General features: G+C 58.0%; 1 protein-coding gene across 4 annotated transcripts in view; it reads left to right on the forward strand.

Moving 5' to 3' along the window:
* ACTN4 (actinin alpha 4) overlaps nt 1-22348 on the forward strand; it is an 85390-nt gene that overhangs the window by 58568 nt on the left and 4474 nt on the right. For 2 of the 4 annotated variants that reach the window (XM_017887412.1, XM_017887414.1), the window contains exons 4-17: nt 633-719; nt 1745-1832; nt 4125-4203; nt 5388-5469; nt 6211-6296; nt 10425-10517; nt 13030-13260; nt 13869-14016; nt 17825-17975; nt 19884-19992; nt 20207-20347; nt 20427-20609; nt 20702-20836; nt 22035-22214. In XM_017887412.1, coding sequence (XP_017742901.1) covers nt 633-719; nt 1745-1832; nt 4125-4203; nt 5388-5469; nt 6211-6296; nt 10425-10517; nt 13030-13260; nt 13869-14016; nt 17825-17975; nt 19884-19992; nt 20207-20347; nt 20427-20609; nt 20702-20836; nt 22035-22214 — 1793 coding nt within the window. Of the gene's footprint in view, nt 1-632; nt 720-1744; nt 1833-4124; nt 4204-5387; nt 5470-6210; nt 6297-7228; nt 7315-10424; nt 10518-13029; nt 13261-13868; nt 14017-17824; nt 17976-19883; nt 19993-20206; nt 20348-20426; nt 20610-20701; nt 20837-22034; nt 22215-22348 lie in introns of those variants that run through there. The other 2 variants (XM_017887413.1, XM_017887415.1) reach the window with 2 other exon arrangements.

The following is a 22348-nucleotide window of genomic DNA, read 5'->3' on the forward strand; positions in this document are numbered from 1 at the left end:
CTCAAAAGAAGGAAACTGACCATGCTGGCTGCTGTGTCGATGTGGACTATAGGCCGGAAGGGTACATAGGATGTAGCCTCATTGAACTCTGGAGATGAGAGTGGCTTGGACGAGAGTGTTGGCAGTGGGATTGGAAGGAAGTAGACAGATTTGTAATAAACAATAATGTAGTGTACATTTGCTGACCGAGAGATGAAAAAGGCTACCTTTGCCCTGAGAGCGTGGGCCTGCGGTGCTCCCCTGTAGTCAGGAGGTATGCAGATGAAGGCAGAAATGTACAGAGCACTGAGAGTTGAGAGAGGTGTGAACAGAGGCCACACACCTGAGACTGGCCTCTTGGAGGAGTGGTTTTTTGAATTGGGTCAGGAGAAGGAGCTGGCTGCAGGGCCAGAGACCCTTGTGGCCAGAAGCCTGCAGGCGCTCAGTAGCAGGAGGCTCTGAAACAGCGCTGCCCAGAGACTGTTCCATGCATTTTCTCCTGAGAGGGAGGAGGACGGGCCTGGGAGATGCAGCCAGGGGGTGATTTGGAGCCTTTCTCTAGATAGGGCTGGAAGGCCACCTTCAGATTGGGCGGAGGAGCCTCACTTTGGTTTTAACGACCGTCTGTCCTCTGCCCCCTTCCCTGTGTGCAGAGATTGTGGACGGCAACGCAAAGATGACCCTGGGAATGATCTGGACTATCATCCTTAGGTTCGCCATCCAGGACATCTCCGTGGAAGGTGAGAGCCACCTGTACTGCGCCCGCTTCCCACCTGAGTCAGGGCGGGTTAGAGGAGAGCTGAATTGTGGTCTTCGTGCTTCAAGCCTCTTCCTGCTTCGTTGGGGTCGCTCACAGGGCCTGACCCTCGCAGGAGTAGTCAGTGGGTGGCAGGTGAAGGGAGGCTCCTCCCAGCTGCCCGCCTCTTGGCTCCAGTGCCCTCCGAGTGCCTTTGCTCTCGCAGCCTCATCTCAGTGGACCCTCATGCCACCCTCATGAGATGGGCAAGGATAGCTGGGCCCGTTTTACAGTTCAGGAACCCAGGTCCCAGAACAGACTAGTGAGAGAGTTGGGCCTGGGCCTGGTTCTGTGTTTGCTCGACATCCCCATCCTTGAAACTTGGCCCCCATGGACCCGTTATGAGCTCATGCCGTCCAGGAATGGACGATTTTGCTTCCCTGCAAGCACCTGTGTGCACACAGGATGGGCAGAGCCACCTGGGCCAGCGTACAGGGGCTCCCAGGTGCCGGGTCGCAGTGATGACCGGGAGAGATGTGCTTCCTGCCCTTGAAGGGCTCCCAGTCTGTGAGGACAGCTGAGCTATCCACGGGGAACAGAAGGGCCCCCTAGGCTTCTCCACAGCTGACTTTTCACCTTGTTCAAAAGAGGCCAAGGCCGGTGTCAAGGGCTTGTCTGCAGTGTGTTCTGGTGGTGAAAGGCACGGGCTTGGTGGCCAGGCACACGGCACAGATTCAGGCCCTGACACCACCACCTCCTGGGGCAGCCCTGGTCAAGCGTCTCCCCTTGGGGCCATGAGGATTAAGCAAGGCTGTGTGTCCTGGCAGTTGGGCCTGGCAGCATCCGTCTGCATCCGAAATGGGAGTGGCCGTCCCACTGCTATCACTGCTGCTGTTGTTAGGACTGAGGTCCTCTCCCCTTGGGTTTTGTTTGACCCCTAGGCCTGAGGCCGAAAGTCCCATCCAACTTGGGCTGAGTTCTGAGGGTTTATTTTTGAGCCAGTGCTCACTGTCTTTGTGTGTTTTGCAGAGACCTCGGCCAAGGAAGGGCTTCTTCTCTGGTGCCAGAGAAAAACAGCCCCGTATAAGAACGTCAATGTGCAGAACTTCCACATCAGGTGAGCACCAGTCCTGCTCATCGTCTCCCTTCCTCTAGGAACCTGAGATCCTTCCTCCCACCTGCTCTGTTTCCTGTGTTTTTGTCGTGGTCTGTGAGATGCCAGCCCTCAGTCAGCCCCTCCCTGGCCATGGGCCCTACAAGCCCATGGGAAGGTCACCTGGTTCTCTCTGAGGAAGAGGAGGCAGTTTCCCAGCCATCCTGGCTGAAGGTCGTAAGGTCAGCCCTCTCGCTGGCCTAATAGAACCTTCTTCGTCCCCAGGCAAGGCGACTCTCAGAAGCAACAATAAAGCTCTTCTTTTTTTTTGTTTTTGTTGAGACGGAATCTCGCTCTGTCGCCCGGGCTGGAGTGCAGTGGCCGGATCTCAGCTCACTGCAAGCTCCGCCTCCCGGGTTTACGCCATTCTCCTGCCTCAGCCTCCTGAGTAGCTAGGACTACAGGCGCCCGCCACCTCGCCCTGCTAGTTTTTTGTATTTTTTAGTAGAGACGGGTTTTCACCGTGTTAGCCAGGATGGTCTCGATCTCCTGACCTCGTGATCCGCCCGTCTCGGCCTCCCAAAGTGCTGGGATTACAGGCTTGAGCCACCGCGCCCGGCCAAAGCTCTTCATTTTTGAGACAGGATCTGTGCTGTCACCCAGGCTGGAGTGCAGTGGTGCGGTCGCTCGTCCCTGCTGCCTTGTCCTGGGCTCAAGTGGTCTTCCTGTCTCAGCCTCCCAAGTAGGTGGGACTGTAGGTGCACGCAGCCACACTTGGCTGATTTTTTATTTTTATTTTTAGTAGGAATGGGGTCTCCCTGTGTTGCCCAGGCTGGACTTGAACTCCTGAGCTCAAGCAGTCCTCCTACCCTGGCCTCCCAAAGTTCTGGGATTACAGATGTGAGCCACTGCCTGCCCCTGGCCTCTTCCTTTATTTTGACAGCTCAAGAGTGAATTGTTTTTAGAGTTGCTATTGAATTTTGTGTTGGGGAAAAATGTACTCTGTGGCTGCTAAGATGAACAAGCCTCAGCTCCGCCATGAACCTGCTTCCCTCAAAGTGAGTGGGAGATGAGACATGTCCACCATCGCCGTAGCTGAGGCGAGCATGGGCAGTGCCGCATGCGGTCCAGGGGGTGGCAAGAGGCAGACCTGCCCAGTGTTTGGGAACACTGGCTCTGGGGGCGGCCCTGAGGTCAAATCTGGTTTGCCCTGTGGCTCCACCCTCTGAGTCTCCTGGATGGCCCGCACAGGAATGAAGAGCAGGGCCTCGTGGGATATGCAGCGGCTTCAGGCTCTCAGGGACCCTCACTGGGTGCAGAGGGCTTTTCCCATCGTGCTCACCCTGATAGCATGTGGTCCCTCCCTTGGTCACTCTTCTCTGTGTGTCTCCTTTTTTTCCCTGCCACTAACTGACTGAATCTTCCTATAGCTTCCATTCATTTTCTTCAACTAGTAAGTATCTAGCATGCCTGCTGCATGCCACTAGTGGAGATACAGTGGCACCCAAACAAAGTCCCCATTTGTGGGAAGTTTACGCCACAGCGTGGGACCAGCTGTGAACACAGTGGCCAGTAATCCCACAGCATAACTTCAGTGAGAAGTGCTGCACAAGGACAGGGAAGTCAGATGAAGAAAGTTCCCTGGGTGGCCTTTCTGAGGAGGTGACATCGAGCTTGACCTCAGAGGGAGCCAACCCTTAGAGGGTCTCAGGGAGGAGAATGTGACCCATCTAGCTTGTAACTGACCAACCTGTGGCCTTGGGGAGATCCCTTTCCTCCAGAGACCCGCGTGCCAAGCGAAATCCTGGCATTTAGCCAGCCCACGGACTGGCCTTCCTGTAAGTCAGGTCCACCAGGGTGTGGAGGCCACACAGCACAGGCACCAGCCTCCTGCAGTGGCCACCTCCCCCGAAGCCGTCTGTCCGGTTCAGGGCGGCCTCCCATGGAAGGTGCTAGCAGTTATAAAGCAGTTGTCATGAGTCAGGCACTGATCCAAGCATTTACTCATTTAGTCCGCACAGCAGCCCTATGTAGCAGGTATGTCACTCTCCCCATCGTACAGATGTGGAAACCAAGATAGCCTGGCTTACCCGAGATCACGCTGTCAGTAGGCAGAAGAGTCAGGATTTGATCTCAGACTGCCTGGCCCCGGAGGTCATGCTCACAGCCTCTTTGCCACACCGTCTCCATGCAGTGCCTGGCACAGGCCAGACCTCAGTGAATGAGAATTAGTCACTGCTGTGGGTGCGCAGGGCCATACAGCACTCTCGTGACAGTGAGCGGGCCTTCCTATAACCTTTGCCCTTCCTTCCTCAGCTGGAAGGACGGTCTTGCCTTCAATGCCCTGATCCACCGGCACAGACCGGAGCTGATTGAGTATGACAAGCTGAGGAAGGTGGGTGTCTCGAGCTCCCCTTGATGGCCCACAGACGTGCCCTGTCTGACCCCCTAACTCTGGGTCACCATCCCCATGTCCATCCATCGCCAGCCTCCAGATCCGGTTCTGCACGCAGATGGGTGGCCTGGGAGAGCCTTGTGCAGGCTTCTCGCACCCCCTGGCTTGGTGGCTGACTCTCACCTCCCTTATTCCCCTCGGGGACTGTCCACTCTCCCTCTATGACACCGCAACCAACCCAGGGTTATTTAAGGGCCTGGCCAGCCATGCTTTATAACTCCCCTTCCTCAACCTTCTGGATTCTAGAACCTTTGGGCAGAGGACAAGGAATTCCAAACCATCACCAGCCCATGTTGCCCATACAGGGTCCTGCTCTCATTTGCCTGTACAAAGCCTGTATGAACCCAGGCCTTGCCCACCAGAAGCTGCCAGCCTCATGGGGGAAGGCAGGACAAAAATAGTGTCCAAAGCAAAGCACCACACCAGGCCATGCACATGTGCTCAGGCTGAATGGGGTGGCAGGGCATGAGGTCAGAGCAGTGCTGCAGGGTAGGCTAGTGCACCCCGAGCCAGCAGGAGCCAGGAAGGGCCCCAGAAGAGGCAGCTTAGAGCCAGAGGAGGGCTTCCTGGGGGAGGCACCAGACGGCACCCAGCCCATTCCAGCCACAGCAAGCAAGAGAGCGAGGTCCCAGCCAGGGAGAGACTTGGGGTGCAGTGGGCTTTAGTCCTGTAAGCAGTGGGGAGCCCTTGAGGGGGCTGGGGGACAATTCAGGGTGGTTGGGACCTGGGAGCTCTCGGTTTGCTCTCCTTACCCAGTCCCCAGGGCTCTCTCGGGTCTGGCTCACATCTTCCAGTCAACATGAAAACCAGGGTTTAGGGCAGGGGGCTTAATCTAGGGTCTGTGGGTGGCTGGAAGTTGTATGAAAAGGGTACACCTGCATTTTCTGGAGAAAAGCCCATGGTTTGTCCCCCAAAGATTTCACAAAGCACTCCTGTGAGTAGGAATTGAATTTATCCAGTCGGTGCCCTCCCGCTCACACACCACACGTGGCTGAGAACTGCCTAAAGAAACCCCAGCCCTAGCCTTCCCGGGTCTCTCCCTCTGGGCCAGCGCTGCCTGCCTCCTGCTCCTGCACCCTGCCCTGATGGGGTTCTTCTCGCTGTCTCCACTTGCCTCCTTCCAGGACGACCCTGTCACCAACCTGAACAATGCCTTCGAAGTGGCCGAGAAATACCTCGACATCCCCAAGATGCTGGATGCAGAGGGTAAGTCATCTCTTCTGTTCAGCTAGCGCTGTGCTTCCTGATGGCCGTATCTGTCCAGGGCTGGCCTTGGGCAAGGGCCTGTGGGCACATCAGAGCTTTGGGTCACCTCGGGGAGCTGGCAGAGCCAGTGAGAAGGGCTGAATGATTCCGGGTGAACTCAGGACAGCCGTGTCGCCCTGGGAGACAAAGCGAGGGCATCCTGGGCTGGCCAGATTCCTTCAGGGATGGAGAAGCGTATGGGGAGGGGGAGCTGAAGGATCAGCTCTCCTGAGACTGCATCTCCACAGGGCCGGGGAAGGGCAAGGTGGCTGAGGAGGGGTGCTCCAGGCTTCCTGCAAGCAAGCCTGGCCTCTCCCTCCCTACCTGCAGCAGGCATGGAGTATGGAGCCCGCCAAAGTGGAGTGTTTTGTTTTTTCCTTTCCGGCTTTGCTCCGTTTCCCAGCCATGCACTGCCCCAGCAGGGACCTGTGTCTCTGGCCTCTGGTGGCCCTTGGAGTTGACTGTCCTGCTACTCTTTGAGGCCATTCTCAGAGAACAAAAGTGGCCTCATTTTAATCCGCTTCCCACAGGCTTGTCCTTTCCAGAACCATGGGAGAGGGCGGGGCTGAGGGTGTGGCTGAGCCCACCCAAGTCACAGTCACTCTGCGGGTCCCTCTCCCCCAAGGCCGTGGCTCCCAGTGAGTGAGGCCTCCACCCCGCCCGCCTGCCTCGGGCAGTTTAACCCTTGTCGTTCACTTGCAGACATCGTGAACACGGCCCGCCCCGACGAGAAGGCCATAATGACCTATGTGTCCAGCTTCTACCATGCCTTTTCGGGAGCGCAGAAGGTACCGGGCAGGGCCAGGCAGGCCCTCCTCGCCGCCACCGCGCAATGCCGCCGCTGCCTCTCGCCTCCCATGCTCACCTCATTTCTCTTGCAGACAGCAGTGGCCTCTCTCTGACTGGAAGCCACCCCCTGCTCCCTGGTGTTGCTGCCCCGCAGCCCTAGCTCACACACCTATCAGGTACCTCGTCTGTGCCAGGCTTTTCCAGGCATTGAGGATACCTGGTGACTGGGTCAGGCAAGGTCCCTGCTCTCAGGGTACTTCATGCTAGTGGGAGAGACACACCTGGCCTGTCACAGGAGTGGAATAGAGAACATGGGGCCACATGGGGGGACAGAGATGACTGGGGTGACCTTCAGCTGGCACTGTCAACATGGAGGGGTGACATGAGCAGGTACTTGCAGCAGGAGCTGCTAGATGCAGCCTGGGGCATGGGTGTTCCAGGCAGAGGGTGAAGCATGGCAAAGGCACTGAGACAGGAAGAAGCTTGGCCTATTCAAGGACCAGCTAGAGAGGAGTGAGTGACAAGCAGTGATGGGCCAGGCCCCACAAGACCCTTGTGGTGTGGGATAAGGAATTCTTGTTTCACTCAGAGGGCCACGGGAGCCCCTAAGGGTCTTACTCCGTGGTGGTAGGTGCTCACTCACATTTTCAGACAGATCATTTAGCAACTGACTCCTTCAGCCCAAAACAAAGCTGCCTTTATAGGACTCGCGGCTGGTCTGTCTCCAGCCCAGGCCTGGTTAGAAAAGGAATGCACCCCATTCGGACTCCACAAAACCCCACAAGGCATGTCCACGCAGGCCTGGGGCTGGCTTCCAGTCCAGAGCAAGCGCTCTTCCTCCCGCATGAGCCTCGGGCCGGCCCGGCCGCCCTCCCTGCGTCTTTCACTCTCTCCTGCCTCTCTCTCTCTTTCTCTCTCTCTCTCTGTGCAGATATTGTGGGTACTCTGAGGCCAGATGAGAAGGCCATCATGACTTACGTGTCCTGCTTCTACCACGCTTTCTCGGGGGCTCAGAAGGTGAGCTGGGCCGGGCACACCTCGCTGCTGGGGCTGCAGACCCTGCCTTCACCACCGCCCTTGCGTCACCGCCGGCCATCTGTGGTTGGAGCCCTGGCCAGGCTGCGGGCCACCACACCACACAGACTGACCCTGCTGGGCTCTGACTCGGAAGGGTCCCTTGGGGCAGGTTTCCCGCCTGGCCGGTGCTGGGCCTGTGCTGAGGAGCCACAGACCTTCTCTGAACACAGCCCACCCTGGGAGGTGGGAAGTGGCATCCCAGGCTCTCAGGCGGGGAAACTGAAGCCCTGTGTCACAGTCAATGGCAGAGCTGAGATTTGACCGCCTGGCGTTCCCACTTGCCCCTGTCCATCATCTGCACCACCTGCCTGACCCTGCCGGCCTTTCGTGGGAGCACTGGGCCTTTACCCCCAGGTTCTGCAGCTGCTTCTTGCCAGAAAGCGGCTCAGCGTGTGCAGGCCAACCTGCACTCGCTCCGCGTCCCAGCCTTCCAGAGGGCCAGGACGAGCCCGCAGAGCGTGTGTGCCAGCAGCCGTCCTCCTGGGCCCGGCTGACCTTATGCTGCCCCACGGCTCCTGCTGGGCCCTCATTGTTCACACAGAGGCCCAAGCACTGCTTCCCCCTCTTGCCTTGTGGTCTCTGAAGTACCTCAGGCAACACTTCCGATGCCTGCTTTGGTGTCAGTAGTTGGCACAGGTGCAAAGGAGGAGGTGGAATCGCTTCTTGTTTACTGAGCATGTACTACATACTAGGCGCTCTCCAAGCCGTTCACATGCACAGGCTTCCAGAGGGCCCCTGTGCACACCCCTAGGAGGGCTAGGCACAGTTAGCCCCATTTGAGAGAAGAGGAGTTAAGTTTTAGGGAAACAGAGAGCTGTTCCTAAAGCTAGAAGGCAGGGGCTGTACCTTCTGTGGACCCCCTGCTTCGAGCCCCTAATCTAGCAAGTCCATTACCCACCGTCAGTCTGGCTTGGCCCCACTCTGCCACCTCTTGGTACTGTGACCTTGGGTAGGTCACTTGACCTCAGCTACCCTATCTGTAAAATGGGCATCGCTGTAGTTCAGTCTCACAGGATTGCTCTGGGCGTGAAACAAGCTCCTGCGGGCAAAGGGCTTAGCACAGTGTCTGGCACGGCAGGTACCTTGTAAGCAGCTGGGGGAGTCACAGTGGTGGGGAGTGTGGTTCTTCCCAACCTCAGGCCAGAAAGGCCTCTTCACCTCCTCAGCATGCGATTGGAGCTTGTGTGTGGAGTGTTCTGCTAGAGGGCACGGGCCAAGAGGGTGGAGGGAGGACCCCTGACCCACACCGCCGCAGGAAGATGGGCAGGGACCAGCAGCAGTGGACGATTCATCACCATGGATCCCAACTAACAGCATGTTTGCCGTTGGACTCACCCCTACGGGCCCTGAGCCAGCCCCTTGCCCACCACATGGCCTCATCAGATTGCTTTTCCTTCTGCCCACACTGCTCCCCTGTGCTTAAGGCTGAACTCCAGTCTGGAGGCACTGAGAGATTTCGGGGAGCAGGGACTGGCACGCGAGCCCAGGACAGCATGAGAAGGTGCCGAGGTGCTGGGCCTGGAGGCTTGTCACTGGCCCCTCTCCTGAGGGGGTGGCGGAGGCTCAGCTGCTGGGTGCTGGCCGGTCAGGACGGAAAGTGCCGGGGCCCTGCGTGCTCCTCAGGACGGCCACGTGGTGCTGCTCCTGCAGCCGTCGTTTCCCCAGACCCAGTCCGAGCTCTTGCAAGAGTGCTCTCTAGGGTTCGTGTTTCATAAATGCAGAGCGAACCCCAGGCCTAGCACTGGTGTGCCCATTCTGTCCTGATCGTTTATTTCCAGTCACTGAAGCGTTCTCACCTCATCCTTTATTCACTCACTCATTCAGCAACCCTGAGCGCCACCAGCGCACCGAGCCCTAAGCTGGATGCGGGAACTCAGCAGTGAAACATGATTCCCCTGCCCTGGGGCAGCCCCGTGCTCACAGAGTGGACTTGAGTTTCGGGTGCCAGTTTTCTCTGCCAAGTTAGGAGTCAGGGACTGACCTCTGTGACCCCCACAAGCTGCAGCCCTGGCTCTGTTTTCCACACTGGTCTGGGGCCCATGTTCGTTGGCCGAGGAACCTCCTGGACCTCATCTCTGAGGAGCACCGCCTGAGGCTCTGGGTGTGTGTCCCGCAGCATGGCGCGGGGTGTGCATGTGCGTGTGTGCACTCACACGAGCCCCAGCTGCCGCCTCCCCGCCTGTCTCCAGGTGCCATGCGTGGAGGGGAGAGGCTGGGCATCGCTGCCTGCAGCGCTGGCTCTGAGCCATTGGCCAAGCCTCTCCATTTTCCTTCCCCATCACTCTGTAGACCCTCCTCATTCTTTCTGTTCCTGTTCTGTTGCCGTTTCAACTCCTCCTCTTGGACCCTTTCTGTGCTTCCTGAAAGGTACCTGGTCTTTCCTCTCCCTGTGTGCACCCCCCGCCTCCTCTACACTGTTCACTGCCCCACAGCAGGACAGGGCAGGATGCTCTCCTGTAGTTCAGGCCCAGGGACTATGTCCACCACTCTCACCCTCCAAAGTCCCAGTGCTTTTCTGCCCCATGGATGGTGACTTTTGCACCCTGGAGCTCCTGTTAACCCTGCCTCCAAGGCAGGAGAGAGGACAGGCCTGAGTGTGCTCCTGTGCATGGACCACCAGGCTCCTCCGGGGCCCGGGCGCCCCTGCTCTGCTGCCCCCAGCTCTCCAGCTCTCGGCTTCCCATCCATTCACCTTCCCACCGGGAGAGACTCCTCCACGGTCTTAGGTCCAACACAGTCAACCCATCCAGCCTCACTCTCCTCTGTGCGGGGCACTAGAGGGTTTGCGAGCAGCAGTGGGAGGGCTCCCACTGCTTCCTCGGTGCCTCCCAGGTCTGGGCTCTCTGGACCTAGGGGCATTTTGCAGTTAGCAGTGAGGATGCCAACAAGGCCTGTTGGGACAGGGCACCATCTCACTGGAACTGTGCTTCCTCTCCTTCCCCTCTGTGAGGAGTTCTGTGGGCCTTGGACCAGCTGCTTTCAAGGGACATGCCCGTCAGGTGGGAGGGTGGCCAGCCCCCAGGCAGCCCTGACTGTGCGCTCCCCTCCAGGCTGAAACTGCCGCCAATCGGATCTGCAAGGTGCTGGCTGTCAACCAAGAGAACGAGCACCTGATGGAGGACTACGAGAAGCTGGCCAGTGACGTGAGTGTCCCCTCAGTGAAAGTCAGGGCCACCTCGTTACCCTCAGCCAGAGGTCACTGTGACTCTTACAGTGGGAAAGCAGGTGTGGCAGCGAGATGACCTAGAAAAGTCTGCGCGGTCACAGACCATGGCATTTAGCCAGCCAGTGTGTGGCCTCTCCATTTGCTTCCACAAGGCTAAGGTCAGACTGGCAGCCTCCTTGCCATTCAGTCCCTGGGCTCCCGAGCTTGGGTTCCTACAGAGATGCTCAGGGACAGTGTTTCCTGGGCACCTCAGTGCTTTACAATCACCCGGGGAGCTTTGTGAAAGCCCCTCTTCCCGTGCCCTGGCCCTGGAGAGAGCGATTCAGAAGGATGGAGAGGGGCCTGGGAACCAGCAGGATAGCAGGCCCTGTGCAGGCACTTCACAAGCAGCCCAGCAAGACAGGAACTCAGATTATCCTCCTTTCCAAGTGAGGAAACTGAGGCCCAGGGAGGGTCAGGCACGTGCCTGCTGTTGCATGACTGGTGGGACAGAGAGCTGGGCTTCAAGCCCAGGCAGCCCTTCTCTAGAGCCCAAACTCAATGCTTCAGTTGGAAATAAGGGTGGTTAGTATATCTTTTCTGGAGGCTCTTCATTTTTGAAATCTCCATATTTAAAAAATAAAAGGCTGGGCGCAGTGGCTCACGCCTGTAATCCCAGCACTTTGGGAAGCCAAGGCAAGCGGATCACTTGAGGTCAGGAGTTCAAAACCAGCCTGGCCAACATGGTGAAACCCCGTCTCTACTGAAAATACAAAAACTAGCCGGGTGTTGTGTCACACACTTGTCCCAGCTACTCGGGAGGCTGAGGCAGGAGGATTTGCTTGAGCCTGGGAGGCAGAGGTTGCAGTGAGCTGAGATTGCGCCACTGCACTCCAGCCTGACGACAGAGCAAGACTCCATCAAAATAAAAATAAAATAAAATAAAATTTCCCAAAGAGCAGTGGTTTGACTGCTCATCTAGAACCAGTGGTTCTTAGATTTTCCTATCTCATAGACCAGAAAATTTGAAAACTATTTGATGTCCAACCTAAGATGGCCAGCTTTTATTTTGCCAAGTTACGGATGTTTTAAAAGAAACATTACCATCTGTTACCACCAGCACTTCTAACACCAAGATAAGGTAAAAAGGTTATTCTTAGAACCCCAGCCGTTGCCAAGAAAGGGCAGCTGGCAGCACGCCTCACAATGTATCCACACAGGGGTATTTCTGTCCTTGAATTTCTCACTTTGCCAGAAGTTGGCATTTGGGAACCACTTCTCCAGCTTGTCCGTGCTGGCAGATAACTGATTTTATTCTTCTAGAATTGTTTTATTATTTTTTTGAGATGGACTTTCACTCTTGTTGCCCAGGCTGGAGTGCAATGGCATGATCTTGGCCCACTGCAAACTCCACCTCCCAGGTTCAAGCAATTCTCCTGCCTCAGCCTCCCAAGTAGCTGGGATTACAGGCGCGTGCCACCATGCCCAACTAATTTTTGTATTTTTTTAGTAGAGATGGGGTTTCACCATGTTGGTCAGGCTGATCTCGAACTCCTGACCTCAGGTGATCCACTCGCCTCAGCCTCCCAAAGTGCTGGGATTACAGGTGTGAACCAGCGTGCCCGGCCTAGAATTGTTTTAGAGTGTCCAATTTTTTGTTACCCTTCCTCACTCCATCAAAAATCTGAGTAGCTCCTAAAAGTATCTGTTTCATTTTCAATTTTATTTTCTAATTTATGTCCCAGGCCCAGTACACGCACTGGCATAGCCAGACTGAGCCAGGTGGGCTTGTCGGCCTTGCCCTTGGGGCACGTAGTGAGCCCGGAAGCAGTGAGGCTCTCAGCATGGAGCTCAGTGAAGACAGCGGCAGTGGGGCATGTGACAGCATGGAAGGGGACCTTTTTGGCGGGGTCATGGGAGTGGAGGTCTCCCCTCTTAGACCTGAGGGAAAAGACTGAGAGCAAAGGCATGGGCCAGGCATGGTGGCTCACCCCTGTCATCCCACCACTTTGGGAGGCTAAAGTGGGATTGCTTGAAGTTACGAGTTCAAAACCAGCCTTGGCAGTATACTGAGACCCCCTTCTATAAAAACTTAAAAATCCTCCAGGCTCGGAGGTAGGCACCTGTAGTCCCAACTACTTGGGAGACTGAGGTGGAAGGATGGCTTGAGCCCAGGAGGTTGAAGCTGCAGTGAGCTATGATCGTGCCACTTCACTCCAGCCTGGATGACAAAGCACGAACCTGCCTTTAAAAAGAAAAGCACAGGCAGGAACAGGAAGTAACAAGAGAATAGTACAGTGATGCAGGGATAGGGAGGGGGCCACACTCCCAGAGTTCTGGGTCGGGGGTTCCAGCAGGAATCGTGGAGAAATTGGGCTGGGGAGCAGGGGCAAGCCCCTAAGGTGGGGCCCTCAAAGATCCAGATCCCATGTGCCCGTAAGCTGGGGGACAGCCCGTCAGCACTCTGAGGGCCCCCGACAAAGGCCACTCTGGCTTCTGTGGGCCCACAGCTCCTGGAGTGGATCCGGCGCACCATCCCCTGGCTGGAGGACCGTGTGCCCCAAAAGACTATCCAGGAGATGCAGCAGAAGCTGGAGGACTTCCGCGACTACCGGCGCGTGCACAAGCCACCCAAGGTGCAGGAGAAGTGCCAGCTGGAGATCAACTTCAACACGCTGCAGACCAAGCTGCGCCTCAGCAACCGGCCCGCCTTCATGCCCTCTGAGGGCAAGATGGTCTCGGTGAGCACCAGGATTCACAGGGGAGCAGCTGTGAGGGGCAGAGGCAGCCCTAGACCTGCCTGTGGGCTCACCGTTTGGCCAGTGTAGTCTTTCCTAAGTTGTTGATGTCCTGTGGGACATGGCACGGCCTTTCGGATGCTGGGTTCGGGGAGGGGTACATTTCACTTGGCACTGTGCTCCCCTTTGGCCCTCACTGGGTATTTTACACCCAGGGTTTTATACCCACCCCAAATCCATGCCACGGGTTGTGTGGGTGTGGAGTGGTATGAATTTGGAGTCCCGGTCTGCTATGATGGCAAGACCGCCATGCGCTTGAGGCCCTTCATCAACAAAGGGGCAGTGCGCCCTGGACGGTTACCACCTCCCCATCTATGATATCCATTCATTCATGCACTCACCCGTTCACACATTCATTTTGTTAATCCAGAATTGATTGTACCTGCCGAGTGCTGGGAGGCCCTGTGTAGGCATCCAGATATAACAGCAAAGTGTGGCACAGACATGACCCCAGCCAAGCTCTGCCAACTTCCCATCAGCATCCCTTGGAGACATCCCCCGGGTGCCCCTGCTTCCTTTTGATAGCCCTGCCTGCTCCTGCCCCGCCCCAGGACATCAACAACGGCTGGCAGCACTTGGAGCAGGCTGAGAAGGGCTACGAGGAGTGGTTGCTGAATGAGATCCGCAGGCTGGAGCGACTCGACCACCTGGCAGAGAAGTTCCGGCAGAAGGCCTCCATCCACGAGGCCTGGACTGACGGTATGGCCCAGCCCTGCCCCACCCTGCCCAGCCCCACTCCTGCGCTCCCCTCCTGTCTCTCAGGCACATATGAGGGTGCACACACAGCCCCCTGCCGCATTGGGTCTGTTTCTCAGGTCCCCTTTCTTGCTGCTTGGGAGCATGTGTGTGTGTCAGAAATGCTGCTTTAGAGCCAGGTGCAGTGGCTCACACCTGTAATCCCAGCACTTTGTCAGGCCAAGGCAGGAAGATCACTTGAGCCCAGGAGTTTGAGACCAGCCTGGGCAACATAGCAAGACCCTGCCTATACAAAAAGAAAAATTTAAATAATAAAATTAGCCAGGCATAGTGGTGCACACCTGTGGTCCCAGCTACTTAGGAGGCTGAGGTGGGAGGATCGAATGAGCCAGGGAGGTCAAGGCTACAGTGAGCCTTGATCGTACCACTGCACTCCAGCCTGGGTGACAGAGCAAGACCTTGTCTCAAAAAAAAAAAAAAAAAAAAGGAAAGAAATGCTGCTTTGGGTTCCTCCAGCCCCAGGAAGCAGGGACCATTCAGGGGCCAGGTCCTCTTTGTTGCCCAGTCTGCCCTTGCCTCAGAGATTACTTACAGGTGGGCCCCTGTCAAGTCATCCAAGAACACAGCCAAGCTCCCTCCAGCGCTTCAGGGAAGTGGCCTTATACCCGTCCCTTTGTCACCTCTGCCCCTTTGTCACCTCTGCGTGTCTTCCCCATCCAGGGCGAGCGTGTGGGGCAGGCCTCTTCCATCCACCGCACCCTGTGTTCAGAGTTGGCTCCCCTCTCCCACACCTCTGTGAGCATGGACGGCAGGCTGGGGAGCCTGTGTTCACTGGCACGTCCCTTGGGCTAGGCAAAGGCCTGGCTTCTGGGCCTACTGCGGGACCTGGATGGACGGCAGACAGTGCTCACCCACTGCCTTCGCCCCACCCTTCAGCATGGCCCACCTGTTCGCTCCTCCCACCTCCCATCCCTTCCCAGAGCCTCCTTCCCAGGCCTGGCTCCCCCTGCAGGAACGCAGCTGCACCTTCTGTTCTCAGCAGCCCTGCAGCTCCCTGGCCCTTGGCTCCGGATGTGGGATTCCATCACGTCCCTGGCCTTCCTTTGGGTCACGCCAAGGTTGAGATTCCAGATCCCAGGGGTCTGGAAGCCTTCAGAAAGCTGCCAGTGCCTGGGAGAGCCACAAGAGCCATCCATAGGACTCCTCTCCCGTTCTGGCCACCTCCTTCCCAGTGCTGTCTCCCTGGCCCTCCAGCCGCCACTCCACCCAGCTGAGCCCTTCCTTGCGTTCCTCAGTGCAGTTTCTCACCCCTCCCCACCCTGGCCACATACGAGTATGCAGCTCCGCATGGCCCGCAGCCCTGGTCACGGCCCAGCTCGTGTCCTCCTCACAGGAGCTCAGCTCGCCATGCCCGCAACAGCTGCCAGCCCCAGAGCAGCCCAGCCCCTTTGCTGCCAGAGTGCAGATGAGAGTGGATGGTGAGGAGGAAGGAAGGGCCTGGCCAGGCCAAATGCCGCACTTCCTTCTTGCCTGGCAGAAAGGCACCAGTGTGAGGAGAGCATGTTGGCACTGATGCCATCTTGTGTGGGTTGGTGGCCTCCATCCATTCCCGGATTCACTCGTTCGTTCAACAGACAGCTCAGGTGGCTCCAGCCGTCCTTATCCATGGAGGCCTGGGCACTGCCCTGTGGCTGAACCTTCTGGGGGTCTTTCTGCCCACCCTTCAGCTCTTCCGTCCCGCTACAGGGCTCCGTGAGGCCCTGCAGATGGTTTCCTGCGGCCGGGGGGCTGGGTGTGGTGGCCCCACTGGCGTTCCTCCCCTGGGAGAAGGGCTCTGGGGCAGCCTTCACCTGAGGTGTTTAGAAGCCAGTCAGTCTCCGACCAGGGCCCAACTGGTTCAGTGGCCTCCACACATCCCTGCCCTACCTCTGCCTGGCTGGGCATCCACCCGGGTCTGCCCATGGCGTCCGCCAGAACCCCCAGGCAGGCTGGACTACTAATTCCCAAGACTCAGAGCCTCCGTCCTCTCAAGCAGCAGTTATGTGAAACGGGATGGGCAGGCCCTCCACACCCCAGGGTCTGGTCATAGCGACCTCCTCTGCCCTGCGGTGGGTGGGCGACCTTCGCTCCACGCCCTTCACCATCCCCCACAGCCCGCAGCGGAAGGGTCATCGTGGATGCTTCTCCAAGGGACTTGATTTCCTGGGAATACGACCAGCCCCCAGCGACCCCTTGTCCCCACTCCGGCTGTCCCTTGGCCTGGATCCCAGGTAGCCGTGGCCATGGCCCGCTGCCCACATTCTCTCGGTGCACCCTTCCGGGACTCTGCTGAGGCAGAGGGAGATGTCACCTGCTGTTTCCGGTTCCTGCCCCTGGGAGAAAGCAATTGGAGAAGGGAATTGCAAGGCTGCCTTGTGGCTGAGCCTCCTGCCCCAGGGCTGCGCAGCAGGGCCGATGGAGCCAGAATCTCTCAGGCCGCCCACCTCTTGCCCATTAGCGCCAGGGCCGATCCCGGGGGGAGGCTGGTAGGTGCCTGACAGATGAGACCGGGAGAGGCTGAGGTGATGCTGGTACTGGCTTCATGCCTGCTGTGCTCGAACACCACCTCACTGAAATTTGAGAATAGTTCCATGCCACATAGGTGCTGGGGCTGGCCCTATTTTACAGATGAAGGCACAGGCCCAGAGAGGCCCTGGTGGCTGCACTGGGCGGGCAACTTTCAGGTGCGCTGGGATAGAGCTGAGGGGATCTCTGCCACCACTCTGGGGAAGCCCAAGTTGGTGTCCCTGAGGCAGGGCCCCTGTAGGAGCTGGGGTGCAGCCACCTTCCCAGACTGGCATTTTCCCTGTGGTTCCCTAAAGACCTTCACTTCCTTGCAGGGCTTCTTGAGCTTTGGTTCTAGGATGTGTAATTAGCCAGGATCCGGGACTAATAACAGTGTTCCTCCTTTCCTTCAAAGGGCCTGACGGTAGGCCCACCCCACTGCACACAGGACACTTTAGGACAGCGTGGGGCACTTACACGTGAGAGAGAACCGCCACCTGTGCGGTTGCAGGCTCAGGCTCCTAGAAGAAGCTGGCTCCAATGCTTCCCCTTCCCCAAGCCTGCTGGGACATGGGCTTTGACCCCCGGTGCTTCTCTGGATCAAAGCCCTCCAGAAACAGGTGCTACCTTTTCAGCCCGATTTGTATGGTTTCCTACTAATAAAAGATGCTGAGTTGGCCGGGCGCGGTGGCTCAAGCCTGTAATCCCAGCACTTTGGGAGGCCGAGAGGGGCGGATCACGAGGTCAGGAGATCAAGACCATCCTGGCTAACACGGTGAAACCCCGTCTCTACTAAAAAAAAAAAATACAAAAAACTAGCCGGGCGAGGGTCGCGGGAGCCTGTAGTCCCAGCTACTCGGGAGGCTGAGGCAGGAGAATGGCATGAACCCGGGAGGCGGAGCTTGCAGTGAGCTGAGATCCAGCCACTGCACTCCAGCCTGGGCGACAGAGCAAGACTCCGTCTCAAAAAAAAAAAAAAACAAAAAAAAAGATGCTAAGTTTAGGACACACGGGTTGAGATGGAATCTCTCTCTCAGGCTTACCAACCCTGAAGTGTCCATCCAGGTCTATCCAGGTTACAGTTGGGCTTAAAGATCCCTAGAGGGTGCGGAAAAAGGTTCTGGAAGTTTCCATGCCACCGTCAATGGCGTGGAAGGATGTGGGGGTCCACAGTCTCTCTTTCCCTCCCTCTGCTTGGACAGCCACTCCAGACTCCTGCCCCAGAGCCGCCTTGCTGTGGTCTTAAGTGCCTCTCTGCCCCCACCAGGGAAGGAAGCCATGCTGAAGCACCGGGACTACGAGACAGCCACGCTGTCAGACATCAAAGCCCTCATTCGCAAGCACGAGGCCTTCGAGAGCGACCTGGCCGCGCACCAGGACCGCGTGGAGCAGATCGCCGCTATTGCCCAGGAGCTCAAGTACGTGCGGGCTCAGGACACTCCCATCACCTGGCTACCACCACAGCCTGCCCAGACTGGTGGTAGCAGCACACCGAGGCCCAGCCTGCCTCAAGGCCTGGAATAGGGTCCCCAATGCCCCAACTTCACCTCCTTCCAGAAGCCAGGGAAGGGCCTCATAGGATGAGGCCTTTTGCACATCCTGTCTCAGCCCCAGATGGGACACCTGAAGGATCTGGATTCTCTAGCAGGAGGGAGGTGTCTGGCCCCTTGTCTTGATTCTTCAGGCTTTAGGGGTCCCTGGGGGTGCCACCTCTCCTGGCCACCCCAGGTAGGCCCTGGCCCCCTGATGGGATGGGCCCTGGCCTCCGTTGCTCCCAGCCGCAGCTCCCTGAGGGAGCCGGGCTGCACAGTGAGCCTATTGTTCTGCCCGGCCCCTTCCCTTTCTTGCTCAGAATACACTTATTGTAAGAGCTTCCAGGCAGCCGGGCTCCTTCTCCTCCCCACCCAGTCAGATAAACTTGTGTACACAATTAGTACGCTGAGGCTCGCGCTGGTGAATGGGGCCTTATTCCACCAGTGGGCGGCCAGCAGCAGGGCGGGCCCAGGCAGCGCAGGCCCAGGCCATTACTTCATGGAAAATCCACAGCCCCTCGAGGGGTAGCAGGGCTCCCAAAATAGCTGTCTGCTCAAAAATAGGATCCTTGGCTATAACTGCTCTTTCCACTGACACCCCCACCCCACCACAGTCACCCCCAAATGTTTGCTTATTCCTATGAGTCCAAGGCCCGGCCCTGATGCCCAGTGGAGCCCTATGCCGGGCAGAGCTGGTTTCCTCCCTGACTCACTACCCCCCACTGCCCGGGTGCTTTGAGGGTTCCCCATTGGCTCAGCCAGAGGCAGGAGTCCCATGGGGCCGTCACAGCACTGTAAACCACAGCTGCTTCTTTGGCACAGTTGGGGCACCCCGGAGGTCCTGCCACCACCACATCCAGGCCAAGGAGAGCAAGGCCACAGATGCAGCACCCTCAGGGGTATGGGGGTGGGACACAGGCAGCTTCCTCAGTGATGGGGGAGCCCCTAGAACCTCGTAGGAAACAGACTTGAAAGAAACCCTAGGCCTGCCCCCTTCTCAGGCCCTGGGCAACGCCATGTGAAACCCATTACTCTGCTCAGGAATAGGCGGTCCCTGAAGCAGCTTTCTGGACGGTAGCCCTGGAGGAACAGAAGGGAGGGCTGTCCGGGTCCTGTCTGTTCTGCTGCTGGGGAAGTACAGAGGCCTGTGAACCGTCCAGGATGAGCTGGGTGGGCAGCCCTGCTGAGCGCTTATTAATGGCGACAGCAAAAACTCACTGAGCTCTCAGGGCTTTATGTGTACCAGCTCATTTAATCCCCACAGCAACTCTGTCCCTGAGGGAACCAAGGCACGGAGAGGCCAACAGGTCTGCCCAGGATCACACAGCAATGGAGTGGTTGAGATGGGAATGGCGCCCAGGCCCCCAGCCCTACTGTGGAGCACGGCCTCAGCCCCTGTCCACTGTCTGTGGCTGGCTCACCTGGTCCCCGTGTCCTCTTCCTCCCCAGAGTCGTTCCCTGCCCCCTACCCCTCCTCAGGCCCCAAGGCCTGGTTGAAGGGCCACACTCTTAGCTGATAGTGGCAGAATGAGTCAGGGATGGGTGAGCAGGAAGAAGCCCCTTCCCCGCTCACGCCTGGTAATCACCTGTTAACCAGCCCTGTTATCACCCCTTCCCTTCTACCCTGGGGGTCCCACGGGCCAGAACCAAGCGGTGATTGATTAGTGATTGGTTGTTGATATCCTGGAATGTTGACTGCCCTGACACCCCGGCCTCGCAATCCTGGGGGTAGGTGGGTCCAAGCCACCACCACTTGTCCCTGCCGGGCCTCATTGCTCTCTGCCCGGCCCGCAGCGAGCTGGATTACTACGACTCCCACAATGTCAACACCCGGTGCCAGAAGATCTGCGACCAGTGGGACGCCCTCGGCTCTCTGACCCACAGTCGCAGGGAAGCCCTGGAGGTGAGGAGGGGGTGACATCACCCATGGAGCTCTATGCCCCTGCTGCCCTGGGGCTTGTGGTGTAGATAGTGTCCAGACCCATGAGCTCCCCACAACTCCCATAGAGAGGATGTTCTCTGACTCCTCAGGGCCCTCCAGGCCCCTCCCTGCCCCTCCTGCTCACATATTGACTTGCTTTCCCTCTGTCCCTGCCCTCTTCCCTCCCATACACCAGAAAACAGAGAAACAGCTGGAGGCCATCGACCAGCTGCACCTGGAGTATGCCAAGCGCGCGGCCCCCTTCAACAACTGGATGGAGAGCGCCATGGAGGACCTCCAGGACATGTTCATCGTCCACACCATCGAGGAGATTGAGGTCCGCGCCCCCCAGCCCCCCATCTTCCCAAGAGCCTCTGCGGGGCTGGGCCGCCCCCTCACTCCAGCTCCTCCCCCAGGGCCTGATCTCAGCCCATGACCAGTTCAAGTCCACCTTGCCGGACGCCGACAGGGAGCGTGAGGCCATCCTGGCCATCCACAAGGAGGCCCAGAGGATCGCTGAGAGCAACCACATCAAGCTGTCGGGCAGCAACCCCTACACCACTGTCACCCCACAGATCATCAACTCCAAGTGGGAGAAGGTGGGCCGGGGCCGTCGGGAGGGGCTGGGGGCAGGACAGTGGGACTGGGGGCCACCTTCCTGACCTTTCCTGCGCCCCGTCCCCTCTGCCAGGTGCAGCAGCTGGTACCAAAACGGGACCACGCCCTCCTGGAGGAGCAGAGCAAGCAGCAGTCCAACGAGCACCTGCGCCGCCAGTTTGCCAGCCAGGCCAATGTCGTGGGGCCCTGGATCCAGACCAAGATGGAGGTGAGGCGCAGCTGAGCCCGGCAGAGCTGAAGAAGGTTCCAAGGGAGCTCCTGCAGTGAGGGGATCCCCGGCCAGCCCAGGGCCTGCAGACTGAGGCACCTCGCAGAGCAGGTCCCAACTCTCACCACTCAGGGGCCGTGATCACCCTACGGGGTTAGGAGAGTCCACAGAGCTTGAGCCTGGAATCCTAGCACCTGGGGAGGCTGAGGTGGGTGGATTGCTTGAGTCCAGGCATTCGAGACCAGCCTGGGCAACATAGTGAGACCCCCAACTCTACAAAAAATACAAAAATTAGCTGGGCGTGGTGGTGCGCAGCCCAAGAAGGTCAAGGCTGCTGTGAGCTATGATCATGCCACCGCACTTCAGCCTGACAGCGAGACCCTGTCTCAAAAACAAAAGAAAGTGGCAGTGCTCTCCAGAGAGGAACTTGGCTAAGGAGTCGACTGGAGGTGGGTTTGATCCCCGAATGCCCTGGTCTGATGATTGTGAGACTCAGGCACTATTGAACATCTGATCCTGTCCTCCCAGCTCTAAAATGGGGATGAAAACAGTTACTTTATTCTTTCAACAAATGCTTTTTGCACTGACTAACCAGCCACATGAGTGCTGTCATTCTGATAGCAGCTCTGGCCACCACTCACTGAGCACTCACTGCGTGCTAGGCAAGCAGGCTGGCAGCAGGTGACCTCGTTTAAACCCAGCAAGTCTGAGAGGGGGTCTGGGTGCCAGGCAGGCCAGCCCTGAGGTTCATGCCATCCACGCAGCATGTGGACTTGTGGGTGCCGAGAAGTAGAGTGCCCGAGGTCAGGAGCCACGGCCAGGCCAGGGTTCAGATCCCAACTCTGCCTCTAACTGCACTGAGCTGTCCTCCGTGAGCCTCGGTTTCTACCTCTGCAGTCAGGGCTTGCCACAGCCCTGGCCTCACAAAGAGGTCAAGGGTAAAATGAAGTTGGGCACGGGGAGTGCTTGGCAGAGAAAGCTTCCCTGTCATAGTCATAGCTGCTTTAACACGAGAGGGCAGGACTGGAGGGGACAGTCATGAGCAGTGGGCCTTCCCTCCCAGGGACCCACGGGCCAAAGCCCCAGGCCAGAGGGGCCCCGGGGGAGATGCAGCCCAACAGCGCGAGTGGGCTTCTCCAGGTAGTCAGTGCTGGCAGGCCCACCAGCCTCACCCCACCGCCTGCACCCACCCCCATAGGAGATCGGGCGCATCTCCATTGAGATGAACGGGACCCTGGAGGACCAGCTGAGCCACCTGAAGCAGTATGAACGCAGCATCGTAGACTACAAGCCCAACCTGGACCTGCTGGAGCAGCAGCACCAGCTCATCCAGGAGGCCCTAATCTTCGACAACAAGCACACCAACTACACCATGGAGGTGCGCGGCCGCCCCGCCTGCTGGCCCTTCCACCAGCACGGCCGGCTTCCTCACTGGAAATGGCTCAGGCCAATGAGAAGATAGCTGTCTGCTGTCTGTTGTTTTTCACTCTGTTTAAAAATTATTGAAGAGAC

This window comes from Rhinopithecus bieti, unplaced genomic scaffold (genome assembly GCF_001698545.2).
Source record: "Rhinopithecus bieti isolate Rb0 unplaced genomic scaffold, ASM169854v2 scaffold_15776, whole genome shotgun sequence".
Lineage (NCBI taxonomy): Eukaryota > Metazoa > Chordata > Mammalia > Primates > Cercopithecidae > Rhinopithecus > Rhinopithecus bieti.